Raw genomic sequence first — 18,004 nt, 5'->3', positions numbered from 1 at the left:
CATTCACTCGATTAATACATTCAAATGAAAAACCAACTATCAAACACAAATTGCTAACAAAAGAAAATATTTTAAACACTACATCACATCCTGCGCGTAGCATGGCCAAACCCATAGTTCAATTTCAAAAAAAACTAACATAAATATATACTTTTGAATTAATAAAATACTTTATTTATATCTATATTTTCTAAGATGAAAAATATATATTTGTATATAATGTGATTTCATAAAAGAAAATTTCACATAGATAATCTTGATATTAGAAAAATAAATATCATTTATTTTAAAACATAATTTTAAACAATACAATTTCAAAGTAATATAAATATTTTTTTATATCTATCTATTTTCTTAGATGATTACATAAAATAATTAAGTAACATAAAAAATGTAAAAAATGTATGTTTAATTGACTAAAAATAGTTTATAATTTATACTGTTGAAATGTTTTATTTATTTTCATATATTTATTTGACTATAATATCTTTCAATTACAGCAAAAATTATCTATAAATTATATTTGACATTTATAATATAATTTCTCAAATACACTCACAATCTTTTTACTGTTTATTTTTAATAGATATTAGAAAATGAAAAATAGATTTTAACAGTAAACATCTTTTGATCAAATAATTACAAAATATTGTAAATTAAAATAACAAGATATACTTTAATAATGTATATATTATATTTTATCATCATTAAAATTATATGTTTCCTTAAATTAAATTTCATTTTAAATTTTATGTTTTTATGTTTGTGAAACTTAACATAACCATAATCAAAATACGAAAGCAAATCTGAATTCAGCTTTTAAGGTTATTTAAAATAAATTTTAGTTTACCATTCAATAAATCTAAGGCATAAAATTATTTATAATTTATAAAATATTTCAATTACTGTAGATATTGATATTTGTTCATGAGCTTTCAAAAAATATATCAGTTACTTATATGTAACTTCTTATTGATCATTGATAAGCATATGAAAATACATGTACATTAAACGATAAATAAAAATAATTTGATATGATTTAGCTATAGTAAAAATAATTATATTTCTGTTTGAATTTGAAAGAATATATGTAACTTAATATACTCACAACATGATTAACTAGATTAATCCAACTTATATCTAATAGCATTAGATTAAACTACAATAAAAATATATAATTTTATTGTAATAATTAATTTTATAATTATAAATTATAGGATGATTCAAAATATATTAACAAATGAAAATAAAATATTAACTAACTATTACAATTTTGTTCTTTTGTAAAATTTATACTTGTCGGAATGAGACTTCACAATATCATCATTATATTAATTTATTTAATTTGGAATCCGACACTTTAGTTTATCTTTTATTTCATTCTAAAGACCATATATCTTAATTTATAAATAATTATCCTAAAAATATATTTACATATATAAGACAACCAACCAACCAACCTAAATACAAATAAGAAATTAATCAAAATTTTAGTATATTTAAAATAAAAAATATTATAATTGAATTCAAAGAAATAAATGCAAACCAATATATCTAAATAATAACTAAATCGACTGTAAAAATAACAAAACTAATAATCTATAACATATCTAGAATCAAAAGTCTAATTAAAGTAATATAATATTATTAATATAAATTATGCATATAATTATAAATTAAAAGTAAATAGTATTTATTTATAAATATTTATGGAAATTAACTAGTATCTAAAAAAAGTTCCAATAGTAATTCAGTTGATTTTGGGGAGGCTACAATCAAATATACACATCTCCATTTCATCATATGCTCTCTTCATAATCCAACGGCCTAAACTCCATAATCGTGGCTTCTTCTACTCATGACTATCTTTTATACACGAAAGGTGTATAGGCTTGCGTGTAGCGGATAATTTGTTAATTGGTGTTGATATATAACCCATACTCAAGACCCCCACCAAAGCGGTCTCTCTCTCTCTCTACTGTGCTTCTCTCTCTAAACGAACGATGAAGGTTTTCGTGAAGACTCTGAAAGGGACAAACTTCGAGATCGAAGTGAATCCGGCGGAGACGGTAACCCTAATTCCTGAATTCGAGAATATCAGTGTTCTATTGCTTTTCCATTAAGTCTGATTCTACATGGAACTGGTTGGTTTGAGATAGTGAATCAAGCGTCTCTCTGATTTGAAATTGTGCGTTTCGTTTGCGACTTGCTGCTAATTCGTTTTCGGTGATTTGTGGTTCCGTTATGTCGATATCGATTGGATTCTTAATTAGGGTTTTATTAAATTATGTTTAAAGTTAATCATACTTGGGATCCTGTTTGGGTTTTCATAGATTCATTGAGATGGGTTTTAATATTTTGTTTTTGTTGCAGATCTCTGATACTAAAAAACGTATAGAAACGCTTCATGGTGCTCAATACCCAGCTGCTCAGCAGATGCTGATTCACCAAGGAAAAGTTCTCAAGGATGAGACTACATTGGAAGAGAACAACGTTGTTGACAACAGTTTCATTGTTATCATGTTGTCCAAGGTCCACTCTTCCTCTAATGCTTAATTGGATTCGTGTACTAGTTTGTACGATTGATTTTTGACTTGATGAAATATTTAGGCCAAGGTTTCTTCAAGCGGGGCATCAACTGCATCTGCGCCTGCACCTGCACCTAGTGCTACTCAGGTGAATTAAGTTTTTCTTTTTTGTATTTTGATATGGTTTACTCTGGTGTTTTTACATCACACTATTGACCTGCTTTTTGTTTATTTAGGCTCAACCTGCACAGACAGTAGCTACACCTCAGGTTGCTACTCCAACTGCCTCAGTGTAAGTTCCAAGCCTTCTCATTGATTTACCTCAGTTTGGAAGAGGATTTATCAGGTTGATGAAAATCCCTCACTTTACAGTCCAGAGCCTACAAGTGGAGCTGCAACCGTTGCAGCACCTACTGCAGCTGCTGCTTCGTAAGTATTTCTCAGAAGTCAGAACTACTGAATGTTTCGAATTTTCAAATATGTCTTTCATTGTTTGATCATCATATAACTTCTGTTTTTTCTACTTGAAACAGGACTCAAACTGATGTTTATGGACAAGCAGCCTCAAACCTTGTTGCTGGAAACAACCTAGAGTCCACTGTTCAGCAAATTCTTGACATGGGTGGAGGAAGTTGGGACCGTGACACTGTTATCCGTGCCCTGAGAGCCGCCTTTAACAACCCTGAAAGAGCTGTCGAATATCTGTACTCAGTATGTTTATTGATTCTAGTTACATCTTCGTTAGTTATACATGCCCTTGGTTTGCCACAACTCTAGTACGCTTTGTTCTATCAATTGAACATTTGTTTCTTACATTTCAGGGAATCCCTGCACAAGCTGAAATCCCGCCAGCCCCTCAAGCCCCAGCTAGTGGTGGACAGGCAGCAAACCCTCTAGCACAGACCCAACAAGAGGCTGCTCCAGTGCCTGCAACTGGTGGTCCAAACGCTAATCCGTTAAACCTCTTTCCCCAGGTAGTTTTTATTTTTTAAATCTCAGAGTAGTATATAATTGACTTCATTTTATTTTCCTTGCGTTTGGATTTGTTTGTTGACATCCGCTCTTGTCTGTCTTCACTCAGGGCATGCCCGCTGCAGATGCTGGTGCCGGAGCTGGTAATCTTGATTTCCTGCGTAACAGTCAACAGGTATTTTCATATTCTTCTCCATTTGAGTAAAGACATCTTCAGCCTGTTCCCCTTATGAAAATTGCAATTTGTTTTTGCAAATTCAGTTCCAAGCCTTGAGAACTATGGTACAAGCAAACCCGCAAATTCTACAGGTATATGTATATTCCCACCTTTGTTCAATTCCCTGTTTTGATATCACATACTTGTTTTCCGCTTATACTGTTTTGTTCTGCAGCCTATGCTACAAGAGCTCGGTAAACAAAACCCGCAGCTTGTACGACTTATCCAAGAGCACCAGGCGGACTTCCTACGCTTGATAAATGAACCTGTCGAGGGAGAAGAGTGAGTTCATATCATCAATCATTCTTCCTATACATTTTTCATTCATTTGTTTGTCCAAACCAAGCCGAATTTTCGTTTACTCACCAATACAACCTGCAGGAATGTCATGGAACAGTTGGAAGCAGCAATGCCACAAGCTGTCACCGTCACACCTGAAGAGCGTGAAGCCATTGAACGGGTTTGTTCCCTCGTTTTCTTTGCATTTCTACTGAACTATAGTCAAGTAATACTTATGTCTTTATTTATGTCTTTGTTTCTACTGAACTGTTTTGGGTGCACAGCTTGAAGCGATGGGGTTTGATCGTGCAATGGTCTTAGAGGTGTTCTTTGCGTGTAACAAGAACGAAGAACTTGCAGCTAACTACCTTCTAGATCACATGCACGAGTTTGAGGAACAATAGTGGAAGAAGAAGAAATACATTCCTCCTTCCTGAAATCAGAGACCCATCTTTATGTTTCTTCTTCTTGTTTTTCATTTTCTTTTATGAGATAATCTATCTTCTCCGATGCATTTGACAAGTTTATGTTTATGTTCATGGGAGTGGATGTGTTTATGTTACATTTTAAAACTTGTCATATCATAGATTTATCTGGTTTGATGATGTTCCTCCTCTTTTATAACGTTGGGTTTAAAAACCTTTATAATGGTTTCAGTTGCACCATTTATTTGACCGTTAGAGCAATATTTGGTTGGTTGTATCTGGTTCTCAATTTCAGGAATATCATGAATGAATATATTTTTAAAAAATGGAAGGAAAATGAATGGAATAAAATAAATTATGGAATTAAGAAAATAAAATTCTACTCCATTCATTCCACTTATTCATATTTATTTTAATATGAATATTTTATAACTACATTTTATTTTCTTCCTTAATTTCTTAAAGAATCATTGGAATGAGATTTGTTTTTTGTTTCATTCAAATGGTAAAAAGGTTTGGAATCTACAAAAATAAGTTATTCCATACAATCTCATTTCAAAAATCTCATCATTTTAAACCATCTGTCAATTCCATCTTGTTGATCCATTTATATGATTCATCGAGATGATCCATTCACATATTATAGGATTGTTTGTTTGTCTATTCAGATTGTTCATCTATACGGCTCATCTAAATGAACAATCTAAATGAACTTATATTTATTTCTTTATTTTCATTTTCATCCAGATGAGTTTAGCAAACAAATTACTAATATACTGTTATTTTGATTTAATTATATTATATTTTTATTTTACTAAATTAGTTTTTATTAATTAATTAAAATTTAATTATTTTGAACTATGGTTTTAATAGGAAAACTTATTTTTGTGTGATTTTACGGGAAAACGCGTTTTTACGGTTTTGCCTGAAAAAGGCGATTTTGCGGGTTCGACGGAAAAACGCGTTTTTGTAGATTTGACGGGAAAAGATGTTTTCGCGGTTCTGACAAGAAAACACGTTTTTGTGGTTCCGACAAGTAAACACAGTTTCAGTAAGAAGCATGTATTTACGGTATTGGCAGAAACACGTTTTTGCGGTTTCGATGAGTAAACACGGTTTTGATGACGAGAAAATACGATTTTACTTTTTTGGCGGAAAACATGTATTTCCGGTTTTGGCTAGAAAATACATTTTATAGTTTTGGTGAAAACATGTATCTACAGTTTTGGCGGAGACATATTTTTGCAGTTTTGGTGGGAAAACGCGTTTTAATGGTTTTATCAAGAAAACACGTTTTTTGCGGTTTTAGCGAGAAAACCTATTTTTTGTGGTTCTGACGAAAAAATACGCTTTTGTAATTTTGGTCATTAAATCATTTTTTATATTTTCAAAATCCTCATTTTCACGCTTACACTTTTCTAAGAAAAGTTTAGCAATTTTTAGTTTTATTCAAATTTTTAAACTTTAGTAATCTAAAAATATTTATATAAATTCAGAACATAAATATATAAAAGTTACAAATAACCTTAATCAATTTTGTTGAAACAAAATCATGTCTTTGATGAAAACACAATCTTACTTAAGTTACCTTATTTTACAAAGTATTTAAGTCTTTTGGTTATTGGGCTTAAAACAATATACAATGGTTAATTTAATTTATTACATCCCTGATCGACTAAAAAAAACTTATTCCAACAGTTATAAATTATATCTTCTTATTAAGCATAAACCCATTGTATACTTGTGAACAAAAAAATAAATTATCTAACAGTAAAATTGTAATAGTATTAATTATATTTAAAATAAAATATATTAGTATTAATATGTAATTATATAAATAAAATCTAAAATATTCTTTTATTGACAAAAAGTATAAATTTATCTAAAATTATGTTTTATAATTGCAGTTAACTCAATTATACTCAATCTAATAATAATTTTAATTTTAACTTTAAAATAATCATTATAAATCTATAAATTAAAATGCATAACATAAACACAAAGCATCTACCTTGTATGAAAAATTAAAAATTTATTTGATTGTATGTACTATTTAAAATTAAATCTATATGAGAAGTTTAATCAATCTTTAAAAGTATTACCAGATTTTTATGGTTTTTACTGGTCAACCGGTATCTCTTCATGAGTTAACATTGGATTTTTAGGTTTTAGCGGATTTTTAATAAATGATTTTCCATTAAATTGAAAGAGGATTATATATATGGTCACCGAGTTTACCAATTTGACCGCGGATCTAGATCGAATATGAAAATACTGTATATATCTCAATTATTCTATAAACCACATATACCCATAAAAAGAATTAGCTAATGTGTAAAAATAAAATGCTTTTCTCGTGCCATTTAAATGTGGAAGCACTTCACCCCTGGAACCGATCCGTTCTTACTCCCCATCATATGGCTGGCGGAGTATTGTATCAGCTAGATCTCTGGTTAGCAAAGGACTAATCAAAAGGGTGGGAACAGGGTCATCCATTTCAGTATGGAATGATCCCTGGCTCCCAACCACTCGCCCGAGACCAGCAAACAAAAATCAACACAATCTGTTTCCGGAACTTACGGTAGACTCTCTTATTATTCCAGGCTCTAGGATTTGGAATTCACAGGCCATTCGGGCTCTGGTGGACCCGCGCGATACGAAGATTATTGAAAGTATACCACTTAGTAGAATTAATATGGAAGATAAGGATGGTTGGCATTTCACTAATAATTGAAGATATACGGTTAAATCAGGTTACGACGTGGAAAAAATCTACCCAGATAAAGGAAAACCACCAATTATCTATGGCCCGACGGTAGATGTTTTGAAAGCTCATTGTTGGCAGGTGAAGTGCCCACCAAAAATGAAGCATTTTTTATGGCAGATTGTATCAGGGTGTATTGCGGTCAAAAAGAATCTTAAAGCACGAGGTTTGCAAGGGGATATTGGGTGTGATAGATGCGGACATGCTGAGGAAACTCTAAACCATGTCTTTTTTGAGTGTCCCCCAGCTCGGCAGGTATGGCACTATCAAAGATACCAATAAATCCAGATGTCTTTCCTTCAGAAGCACTGTTTACTAATATGGATCATTTATTCTGGAGAGTTTTACCAAAGATGAATGATCATCACTTTGCATGGATACTATGGTATATTTGGAAGGCACGGAACAACAAGGTGTTTAGTAACCTGGATGTGGATGCACTAGATACATTAAAATTGGCTGAAACGGAATCTACCATGTGGGCTGCGGCACAAGAATTAGATGTAAGAAGAACCCTACCGCCACAAGTAAATCAACCTATCACAATTCCAGGGAGATGGTGTTTTATAGATGGTTCGTGGAAGGATAAGGATTCTTTCTCGGGACAAGGTTGGTATAGCACTTTGGAAGGTTTTGAGGGACTAATGGGGGCACGAAATGTTCGAGCCAGTTTATCACCCCTTCACTCGGAGGTAGAGGCCTTGATTTGGGCAATGGAGTGTATGAAAAATTTGCGACAGTTTCAGGTTACATTTGCAACAGATTGTTCTCAGTTGGTGAAGATGGTTTCGGAACCAGAGGAGTGGCCAGCGTTTGCAAGTTATCTGGAGGATATTAAGAGTCTACAAAGTAGTTTCCAAAGCTCACAGCTCATTCATGTACCACGGACGGAGAATTCAAGGGCGGATCGTTTAGCACGCAGTGCCAGACAACAATCGTCTTTCGTCGTTCACATGGATGCAGAGCTACCAGTTTGGTGTGCAGAGTCTATATGAGTCTGTGTGTTTGATGACAAAAAAAAAATGTGGAAGCACTAATAGCCTTTAACATTCAGTTTAGATATTTTGGTTTTGGTTCTATAAATTAAGGAACTATTGCATTTAAAATTTTTGGTTCGGTTTCAATTGATTTTTTTTTTTGGTTTTTGATTCGGTTCTGTTAGCTAAAATCCAAAAAAAAAATTAAGTCCAATTTGGTTCGAGTTCGATTATAACTTTTTGGGTAATTTAGATTTATAGGAAAAAAATATCTGATAATTCAGGTTTTCAGTTTAAATATCAGGTAATTGAACATGATATAAATATCAGATAATCTGTGTAATTTTAATATTTTGAATTAAAAATTATTTGGACAAATATTTTTTGATATTTTTTTATAAACAGTATTTCAGGATATTTAAATATTTGTAAATTAATATTTATAGTTATATAATTTATATTTTAAAAACCGGCTAAAAACCGGAAAATGAAAAAAAAATTGTTATAGAAAAAAAAATGAAACATTTTATGTATCTGTATCATATGTAATGTATATGCTAAGAGATATTGGTAATTTCTTTCCTTTCTATGAATATTAACTGCAACTAGATCTCGACCCGCACAACCATGCATGTGATTATTTTCATTTTTATACATGTAACTATCTAGTTTACATTAGTGATATATAATTTTAGTATTTACCAAATTATTAATAGTTTTATAGCATTTTCAAATATAACAATTTTATAGCTTGCATGCAGTAATTTATTTATTTTTGTTTCAAATTATTAGTAATATCTCTCTTATTAAAACATGAACACTAATTAAAATATTACATTCTTTGATATTTACGATAAAATCCATTTAAATTAATATTAACTTATATATTAATTTCCTTAAGAGCATACTTGTATTTTAGGTTTTGATCATACATATATGTTAATCGAATTATTTGTATGATTTAAATATTTCACTGAATAAATGTAATTTATGCTAATGACAAAAATTGGTATAATATCTATTGCATTTTCAAAATTGCACAAGATAAAAGATACAAAACAATCACATTAATGAATAGTATATAAATATGGTTTATATAAAATAAACTTGATTATATTTTTGTAAACGAAACAGTCATATACTTCTATTATCGAAATATGAAATAAAACTATCTATTATATTTAATAACATTTAAAATATCACTTAAAATAGAAACTGAATGCATTTTTAAAATAGAACTTGTAGACCTATTGTTTATATTGATGACATATTTTTCAATCATGTGATACAAATATTAACAAATCTTAATTGTTAGAGATCAAAGATTTAATTGAAAATATTATATAAATTTATATCACAAACTAATACAAAATTGCACATGGGTTTAATATAATTACAAAACTAATTAGATACTTAAAATGTTTATTTTTAAAATGTTTATTTTAATAAAAATAAAATACAGATCTAGTCTATTATTAGTTACGAAATTAATTAAATATTTAAAAGGTTTGTAAAGTGAAAAACGAATTATAACATTAATATTTTAAATAAATATGAATATATATTTATATAGTAAATAAATAGATTTGAAAAGATTTTATTTGGATGTAATTAGGAGAAAATCTAGGAATATCTATTTATAATTTATTAAAGAAATAAATATGTCTATGTATATCATTAACGAATGAATGAGTTGTGATTTATAGTAAGAGTCCATTTTATTAAATATCACACATGGATAAGAAGTCATGACTTCTCTTTTAATATAATAGATTACAAAACTAATTAGATACTTAAAATGTTTATTTTAATAAAAGTAAAATACACATCTAGTCTATTGTTAGTTACGAAATTAATTAAATATTTAAAAGGTTTGTAAAGTGAAAAATGAATTATAACATTAATATTTTAAATAAATACGAATATATATTTATATAGTAAATAAATAGATTTGAAAAGATTTTATTTCGATGTAATTAAGAGAAAATCTAGGAATATCTATTTATAATTTATTAAAGAAATAAATATGTCTATGTATATCATTAACGAATGAATGAGTTGTGATTTTTAATAAAAGTCCATTGTATTAAATATCACACATGGACGAGAAGTTATGATTTCTCTTTAATATAATAGATTTTTGTAAAAAAGAATTTGTTAATCCAAAATTGATTTCATATTTTGAAAATACGGATCCAAAAATTAAAAAAAAAAGTTATGTTTTGGATCAGGAACAAAGTTTTGATTCAATCTGGTTTTTTAGACGTACAAAAATTGATCAAATAGCCCTTTAGTTGGCAAGTGTCAGCTTATCATCATTCTATAACAGATCTTAGCAACAAGCAGTATGCCGGGACACGTGTCCGGTCGAGCCATTAGTCACCTTCAAAATCCGACACTTGTCAACAAACCATTGGACATTTTAACTGCCTCGAAAGCAGTGTTATTCCATTTTCGCATTAATATCAGATTCAGTTTCTCTCTCGGTATTCCAAATTTCAAACCACCACTCAGATCTTTAGACGAAGAACAAAGGGTAACCCTCTGATCTCTTTAATCCTTTTGTATAGATCTGATCTTTTATCGTATAAGTTATAACCATTCTTGAAATCGATCCGATAGTTTCGCTGTTTTCATTGAGGATCATAGTAGTGTCTTCATCTTAATCTGCGATTGATTCGCCGATCTGTGATCGATCTCTGTTTTTATAGCTGTTCTTAATTTGTTTTAGGGAACTAAACTATCTTCGTACGATTTGCACTGTAGATTCAAAAGATGACATCATCATCACGGGAAGAGAATGTGTACATGGCGAAACTAGCGGAGCAGGCGGAGCGTTACGAAGAAATGGTGGAGTTCATGGAGAAAGTAGCCAAATCCGTCGACAACGAAGAACTCACCGTCGAAGAGAGGAACCTTCTCTCGGTCGCTTACAAGAACGTGATTGGAGCCAGGAGGGCGTCGTGGAGGATCATCTCTTCCATCGAGCAGAAGGAAGAGAGCAAAGGGAACGAGGATCACGTCGCTACCATCAAGGACTACAGGGGGAAGATCGAAGCCGAGCTTAGCAAAATCTGCGACGGGATTTTGAATGTCCTCGAAGCTCATCTCATCCCGTCTGCTTCGCCTCCTGAGTCTAAAGTGTTTTACCTCAAGATGAAGGGAGATTATCACAGGTACCTTGCTGAGTTCAAGGCTGGCGACGAGAGGAAAGATGCTGCTGAAAGCACTTTGGTTGCTTACAAGTCTGCTCAGGACATTGCCACTGCTGAGTTGGCTCCCACTCACCCCATCAGGCTTGGTCTTGCACTCAACTTCTCTGTGTTTTACTATGAGATCCTTAACTCCCCTGACCGTGCCTGCAGCCTCGCCAAGCAGGTTTTTTTTTTTAAATATATTACACCCATCTTCCTTAACTTTTCGGAACTTGATCTCGTTATGGTTGTGCAGGCTTTTGATGAAGCAATTGCTGAGTTGGATACGTTGGGTGAGGAATCATACAAGGACAGTACGCTGATCATGCAGCTTCTCAGGGACAATCTCACTCTCTGGACCTCAGACATGACAGTAAGCCTTTTCACACTATAATAGATTCATAGGCGCTATTTATTCAATATGTATATTTTTTGAGGCCTAGTCTGCTCTGTGATTGACATCTTTGTGGTTGATAGGACGAAGCAGGAGATGAGATAAAGGAGACATCAAAGCCAGAAGGTGCAGCAGAGTAAGGCTCAAGACTAGGAACTGGTTTTATGAAGGTAGAAACTTCCTAGAAGGTTATGTGATAATTCTGAGTGATAGCTCAGAACTCGTACCAGACACACTTTTATTGTTTGTTTTGTTTGTTTGGATACCAAATTTGAAAACCACTTTGCGAATTTGCGATTGATTCCCTCTAAATTTCCTATTTTTCAGTGAAATCAAATAATTCTTTTTCTGTTCTTTTCGTTCTAGATTTTGACAAGTTTAAACATATTTTTCGCGAGAGTTATGATACTGATAACCCGATTATAATATGCCCAATAGTTGTCAAATTGATGAACTTCTCAAACATTCCTTCCACAATACGTATTACTGATCAATCAACAAAAGATTTTGGTCTGTTGAATTAGAAGTAATGATTTACGAATAGACATGGTTAATGAACTGGTACGTTGGTGTTTGCTTTGGTTTTGTGATCGAGTATTTTAGGTCTAGAGATATATGAGTATAGAGAGATAGCAATACATGGGGTATAAAGATATGAAAAGCTTTTAACTTGATTAAGAAAAGACTTCAGATATGCGAGTTTAGTACAGTTTTCTCATTTTGCTAAACCCCCAAACCAAACTACTCCGCTAGTTTACCAGTACTAGAATTTAACTTTCCACTACACAAACACACACACACAAGTTTGCTTATATAGCTGATGTCTTGACGATGAAGATGATACACTAGATGAGAGTAGAAAACATCATCGTACGTAGGGAAGGTCAATACTCCATCCCCAAGAACTAGCACAAAAGTCACAAGAACCGCGACAAAGATTGTGAAAATCAGAAACGATTTACACGGGTCAACTCTGTTCTGTTTATCTGCTCCAACCGTCACAAACCCTTCACTTCCACTCCCAAGTTGAAACACCGGACAAGTGAAGAATCCGTACACAACCCCAGCTACAAGTGCTCCCAGATTTGTCATGTCATGACTCGCACATGTTATTAGAAGCATAAACACAAGAGTACCCCCATGATCAGATGAAAGCTTACCAGTCATCTATGGACCGAAATGGCTTAGTATGAGACCAAGCCCCGTCACTATAATGGCCTTCTGAAACAAGTCTTTGTACTCATCACTTTTGATCATCTCCTTGTTCTGAAATTGGTCAACAAGCCAAGCTCCTATTAAAGCAAATGCTGGTCCCTACACCAAACAGTTTACATGATTTGATATTTTGAAGTATAGGAACGGTGCAATGCAATTTGGTGGAAGAAACAAGTTTTAACTTACAGTTCCTCCAAATGTAGGATCTGGTGTGTGAGAAAGCTCATGAAATTACCAGATAAGACGAACAAGAGTTCTTACACAGCATAGAAGTTTGATGTATCTTCTCCTTGATCATCATCATCGAGCTGCTGAAAAGAAACTTTTGTTATCAAGAGTTCTTACACAGGATAACCGGGTTGGGTTTCATTCAAAAGTTTGATATCTTTTCTTTTATCTTCGTTAACCATCAATCAAACGCCACGTGGACATCCACAAACAAAACTAGTGGTTGTTGTTTCTGTTCGATCAAGTCGCACCTTAATCTCTGATACCGAACCATTTGGTTTAACCGAATGATATGTTAACCGGAGTGTACCGAAACTAATCAAAACAGAGAGAAAGCCACGTAAGATCGTCTCTAATGACAATCAACCAACACGGATAACTAAAGAAGCAGAGCAGAGCTAGAGAGAGAGACGACGATGAGAGCTCTGACATGGACAGGATTATCTCCGCCGCCGCCGGCTATGGTGGCGCGAATGACGATGACTCCGAAGATAGTCGCCTTACGACGGATGACCCCCCGAAAAGATCGTGTCTGTGCTAGAGCCACGGCGGTTTCAAGCGGAGGAGTAGTGGAAGCGGTGGAATTGGCTGAGATAGGAGAGAAGAGTAAGCAATGGAAGTGGAAGGGAGAATACTCAATCAATTACTTTCTCGAGAGTTCGCCGGAGGAAGTAACTCCGGCGAGTCAGACTGTTCTCTTAGTTCACGGCTTTGGCGCCTCTATTCCTCACTGGCGAAGGTATGATTCGTTTAGGGTTTTACTTGCGAACTATGATGTCTTGAGAAGTAAACATATGACATTTTGAAAGCTTGTTGGGAAGTTATGTATCAGTGTAGTGGAGTTGAGATAGAGTTCTGTTGTTTAGGAGAAGTGTAGATTAGTTATGTATCTATGAAGTGAAGCTGAGACAGAGTTTTGTTGTTTAGGACAAGTGTAGATTAGTTATGTGTTAATGAAATGAAGCTGAGACGGAGTTCTTTTACTTTTTTTTTTGACAAAAATGGAGTTCTTTTGTTGTTTAGGAGAAGTGTAGATTAGTTATTTATTAATCTAGTGAAGCTGAGACAGAGTTTTGTTGTTTAGGACAAGTGTAGATTAGTTATGTGTAAATGAAATGAAGCTGAGACAGAGTCTTTTTGTTGTTTAGGAGAAGTGTAGTTTAGTTATGTATCAATTAAGTGAAGCTGAGACAGAGTTTTGTTGTATAGGACAATTGTAGATTAGTTATTTATCAATCTAGTGGAGCTGAGACAGATTTCTTTTGTTGTGTAGGAGAAGTGTAGTTTAGTTATGTATCAATGAAGTGAATCTGAGGAACCAATTGCTCCAATGCCCTTATACTCATAGTGTAATTTTCAATGGGCTCGGTTTTTCTTTTAATTTTATATGGCAAACGAAAAATCATAAAATTAAACTAGAAACGTGAATATTTTTTATTTGATTTATAGAATTTGATAAAAATATTTCAAAAATCAAAAAACGGTTTTTCCAAAATTCTGAGACAGAGTTTTCTTGTTTAGGACAAGTGTAGATGTATTAATGAAATGAAGCTGAGACAGAGTCTTTTTGTTGTTTAGGAGAAGTGTAGTTTAATTATGTATCAATTAAGTGAAGCTGAGACAGAGTAGGAGAAGTGTAATTAGTTAAGAATCAAGAAACTGTTGTATGTGGAAGATTTTTGTTTATATGCATTTGGTTCGTACAAGAACAAACTAACTTTTATTTGCAGGAATATAAATGCTCTGTCCAAACACCATACAGTGTATGCCATTGATCTTCTTGGGTTTGGTGCTTCCGAGAAGCCACCTGGTTTTAGCTACACCATGGAGTCATGGGCTGAGGTAACCACCTGGCATTATTTGTTCTGTTTTAAACAAGTGTCTTGGTTTGTTTAATTTCTTAATTTGTTTTCTTGCAGTTGATACTAAACTTCTTGGAGGAAGTGGTTCAGAAACCGACAGTTTTGATTGGAAACTCTGTTGGAAGCCTTGCTTGCGTTATAGCTGCTTCAGGTCTTGTTCTAATATCTGAGGTTACCTATTGTCTGCTATTTTTTTTTGATCTAAGACTCTGCTTTTTGGTTGCGACTTCTTGAAAATTAGAAGAATCGCAGAGAGATCTGGTTAAAGGTCTTGTTCTGTTGAATTGTGCTGGTGGTATGAACAACAAAGCTGTGTTTGACGACTGGAGAATCAAGCTGCTGATGCCATTGCTTTTGCTTATCGACTTCTTACTCAAGCAAAGAGGAATTGCTTCTGCACTTTTTAACCGTGTTAAAGACAGGCATTACTCATTACCAACTTATATTATCTACACTCTTTTTTTTTAACTTATCTACACGCTTCTTAATGGAGAGCTCTAACGCATTGATCGATGAATAAAACACAGGGAGAATCTCAAGAACATCTTGACAAATGTATATGGCAACAAAGACAATGTAGATGATACCCTTGTAGAGGTATTGTCCTATTACTCACACTCTCATCTCAATGACAGAGGAACCAACTTTTATGTGAAATGTTATGCCAGATTATCGCTGGACCAGCAAACAGCGAAGGTGCGCTAGATGCATTTGTTTCGATATTAACGGGTCCACCTGGACCAAACCCGATTACGCTGATTCCTGGAATAACAAAACCGGTTCTTGTCTTATGGGGAGACCAGGATGGATTAACTCCACTTGACGGTCCTGTAGGTAAGTACTTCACGTCCCTTCCGGATCAGTTACCTAACTTCAACCTCTATGTTCTAGAAGGTGTTGGACATTGCCCACAAGATGATCGTCCGGATCTTGTCCATGAGCGTCTCCTTCCATGGCTGGCACAGCTTTCTTCCACATAGTCTCAATTTGTTTTCAGCCATGTGTATGGTGTTTACAAATGTATAACATGTTTGACTGTTGCGTCTATGCACTAGATATCCAAATTCTACCATTTTTTGTAATACGTTGTATATCGAATGTATATGGTATAAAAATGGGTTTATTTATCGAATGTGTGTGTGTTTAATAGGTTTCACTTTTGTTTTAATTTAACTACGGTAAATCCGCCCTACGGACGAGCAGAAAAATAATTTATTTTAAAATGTTTAAATTATCATAAATATAATAGTAATAATTTTTATAATATTTCACAACAATTTTAAATTTATTTTACTATTAATTATAGAGATTATATATTTGTCTAATTATTATATAGTTTTAAAATATAATAATTTACTTTTTTTCAATGTTTACTTTGTCTACGGATTAAAAATTATGGTTGATTGGATTTAGTGGAATTCTGATAATAAGCAGACTAAAGATATTTGCTATCTCGTTTATATGTTTGTTTCATAAAATAAACTATTTTTATTTAAAATATATATTTCTTAAAATAATTAATGCTTTGCAAAATATATAACTTGTTCATTCAAACTAAACATACTTTCATGTTTATTTGTAAAAAGGTTAATTTGCAGTTTCATGTTTTATGTTTAAGTTCTATTTATAATACGAACATAATTAAGATAATATTATATGTTTTTATATGTTTTCAATATCGAAATTAAAGAGTTTTTTGATAATTTATACTAATAAAGAAATTGTCAAAAGAGGTAACATAGCATGTCAATGCACAACTGTTATTATCTGATCCTTTCACCATTAATAATTTTTTTATTTTAACATTTTGTTTATATCTTTTAACTCTCTTTTCTCTTTTTTTTTTTGAGAAAATTGGCTTCTCTACCGCTGAACCACCCCTCAATTGAACACTTACCTATAGTGAGTGAAATCATTATCCCATACCGAAAATGTCCCTATCTTGTAGCTGCGTCAGACACCTGACACATTGTCTTTTCTTTTTATATCATTTTCTATTTTTTTTGTCTTCCCTCCTCTCTCTTCCTCTTTTTATATTATTTTCTGTTTTTTTTGTCTCCTCTCTTCCTCTCTCCTCTGTTCCTTTTTTCTTGATCGAAGTTCTTTTCATTTCTTCTCTAGTTTCTTTTCTCTTCTTTTGTTTTTTCCTCTTCTTATTTTTTCTTCATCTTCTCAAATTAAGATTTTTATCAAATTGATTTTTTTTTTTTAACATTCTATTCGCTACCAGTTACATAATCTTACAGAATTGGACTCTTAAAGAATAAAGATGAAGATTGAGAGGAGACAAGCAAATTCTACCTTTGGAAAGCTTTTAAAGAATTAAGATGAAGACTAAGAGGAGGTGAGCAAATTCTTGATTTTATTTTTTAATAGTTCACATTTAGGTTAACAAATATTTAACTTGTTGCACGATATTAGTTACACAAGTTCATAAGTGATCTTCTGGTAAAATTTTCGCTATGGTTGTCTAAATTTGAAATAAGTTTATGCATTTTATAGTTAATGTTATTTTAATGTTAACAAATCTTGTATCATGTTACAAAATTTGTTAACTCCTTAACATATTTCGTAACATGTCAACAAATTTTTTTAACATGTTAACAAGTTTTGTATCTTATTACAATTTTTGTTAACTCGATAACATATTTTGTAAAATGTCGGTGATCCAATTATTGATGATTTATAATGTAATTCTATCATAAACTTTGTAAAAATTTGATGTTATTTTAATGTTAACAAATTGTGTACCATGTTAACGAGACTATAGTTGATGTTATTTTACGGTTAACAAATTTTGTATTATGTTACACTTTTGTTAACTCGCTAACATATTTTGTAACATGTTAACAAATTTTGTATCATGTTACACCATTTGTTAACTCGCTAACATATTTTGTAACATGTTAACAAATTTTGTATCTTGTTACATAGAATCACGAGTGATTT

The 18,004-nt window shown here is 32.3% G+C and overlaps 3 protein-coding genes and 1 long non-coding RNA gene across 6 annotated transcripts; 3 read left to right on the top strand and 1 right to left on the bottom strand.

Moving 5' to 3' along the window:
- Positions 1–1,913: 1,913 nt before the first annotated feature.
- Positions 1,914–4,601, top strand: LOC108814489 (ubiquitin receptor RAD23d). Its single transcript, XM_018587076.2, has 12 exons — positions 1,914–2,069; positions 2,374–2,532; positions 2,611–2,676; positions 2,765–2,820; positions 2,901–2,957; positions 3,062–3,239; positions 3,350–3,502; positions 3,610–3,675; positions 3,762–3,809; positions 3,893–3,999; positions 4,099–4,177; positions 4,281–4,601. Exons 1-12 carry the CDS (start codon positions 2,004–2,006, stop codon positions 4,398–4,400), a joined length of 1,155 nt encoding a protein of 384 aa, XP_018442578.2. The 5' UTR covers positions 1,914–2,003; the 3' UTR covers positions 4,401–4,601.
- Positions 4,602–10,472: 5,871 nt separating this feature from the next.
- LOC108817692 (14-3-3-like protein GF14 psi) lies at positions 10,473–12,103 on the top strand. Its single transcript, XM_018590448.2, has 4 exons — positions 10,473–10,698; positions 10,929–11,540; positions 11,613–11,729; positions 11,834–12,103. Exons 1-4 carry the CDS (start codon positions 10,510–10,512, stop codon positions 11,888–11,890), a joined length of 975 nt encoding a protein of 324 aa, XP_018445950.2. The 5' UTR covers positions 10,473–10,509; the 3' UTR covers positions 11,891–12,103.
- A 302-nt stretch (positions 12,104–12,405) lies between these two features.
- LOC108817693 (uncharacterized) lies at positions 12,406–13,316 on the bottom strand. 2 transcript variants are annotated; one of them, XR_008936698.1, is made up of 3 exons: positions 13,152–13,316; positions 12,911–13,064; positions 12,406–12,817 (listed from the first exon to the last, which is right to left on the bottom strand). It is a non-coding gene; the product is annotated as an uncharacterized LOC108817693 (long non-coding RNA). The 2 variants fall into 2 exon arrangements; XR_001944030.2 differs by having other exon boundaries at positions 12,406–13,064.
- A 223-nt stretch (positions 13,317–13,539) lies between these two features.
- Positions 13,540–16,187, top strand: LOC108817689 (uncharacterized). Of its 2 annotated transcripts, none has more exons than XM_018590447.2 (6): positions 13,540–13,932; positions 14,924–15,035; positions 15,113–15,206; positions 15,300–15,477; positions 15,583–15,652; positions 15,724–16,187. In XM_018590447.2, exons 1-6 carry the CDS (start codon positions 13,610–13,612, stop codon positions 16,033–16,035), a joined length of 1,089 nt encoding a protein of 362 aa, XP_018445949.1. In that variant the 5' UTR covers positions 13,540–13,609; the 3' UTR covers positions 16,036–16,187. The 2 variants fall into 2 exon arrangements, with proteins under 2 accessions (XP_018445949.1, XP_018445948.1); XM_018590446.2 differs by having other exon boundaries at positions 13,541–13,932; positions 15,297–15,477.
- The last annotated feature ends 1,817 nt before the right edge of the window (positions 16,188–18,004 follow it).

This window comes from Raphanus sativus, chromosome 7, assembly GCF_000801105.2.
Source record: "Raphanus sativus cultivar WK10039 chromosome 7, ASM80110v3, whole genome shotgun sequence".
In the NCBI taxonomy this organism is placed as follows: Eukaryota; Viridiplantae; Streptophyta; class Magnoliopsida; order Brassicales; family Brassicaceae; genus Raphanus; species Raphanus sativus.
This window is presented reverse-complemented; position numbering and strand designations above follow the sequence as displayed.

Coding starts and splice junctions, on each gene's coding strand:
- LOC108814489 (XM_018587076.2), top strand. CDS start 2,004: ATGAAGGTTTTCGTGAAGACTCTGAAAGGGACAAACTTCGAGATCGAA. Junction 2,070..2,373: donor AAGTGAATCCGGCGGAGACG/GTAACCCTAATT, acceptor TTTTTGTTGCAG/ATCTCTGATACTAAAAAACG. Junction 4,178..4,280: donor AGCGTGAAGCCATTGAACGG/GTTTGTTCCCTC, acceptor TTGGGTGCACAG/CTTGAAGCGATGGGGTTTGA.
- LOC108817692 (XM_018590448.2), top strand. CDS start 10,510: ATGCCGGGACACGTGTCCGGTCGAGCCATTAGTCACCTTCAAAATCCG. Junction 10,699..10,928: donor CTTTAGACGAAGAACAAAGG/GTAACCCTCTGA, acceptor TTTGCACTGTAG/ATTCAAAAGATGACATCATC. Junction 11,541..11,612: donor CCTGCAGCCTCGCCAAGCAG/GTTTTTTTTTTT, acceptor ATGGTTGTGCAG/GCTTTTGATGAAGCAATTGC.
- LOC108817689 (XM_018590446.2), top strand. CDS start 13,610: ATGAGAGCTCTGACATGGACAGGATTATCTCCGCCGCCGCCGGCTATG. Junction 15,036..15,112: donor CCATGGAGTCATGGGCTGAG/GTAACCACCTGG, acceptor GTTTTCTTGCAG/TTGATACTAAACTTCTTGGA. Junction 15,207..15,296: donor TTGCGTTATAGCTGCTTCAG/GTCTTGTTCTAA, acceptor CTTGAAAATTAG/AAGAATCGCAGAGAGATCTG.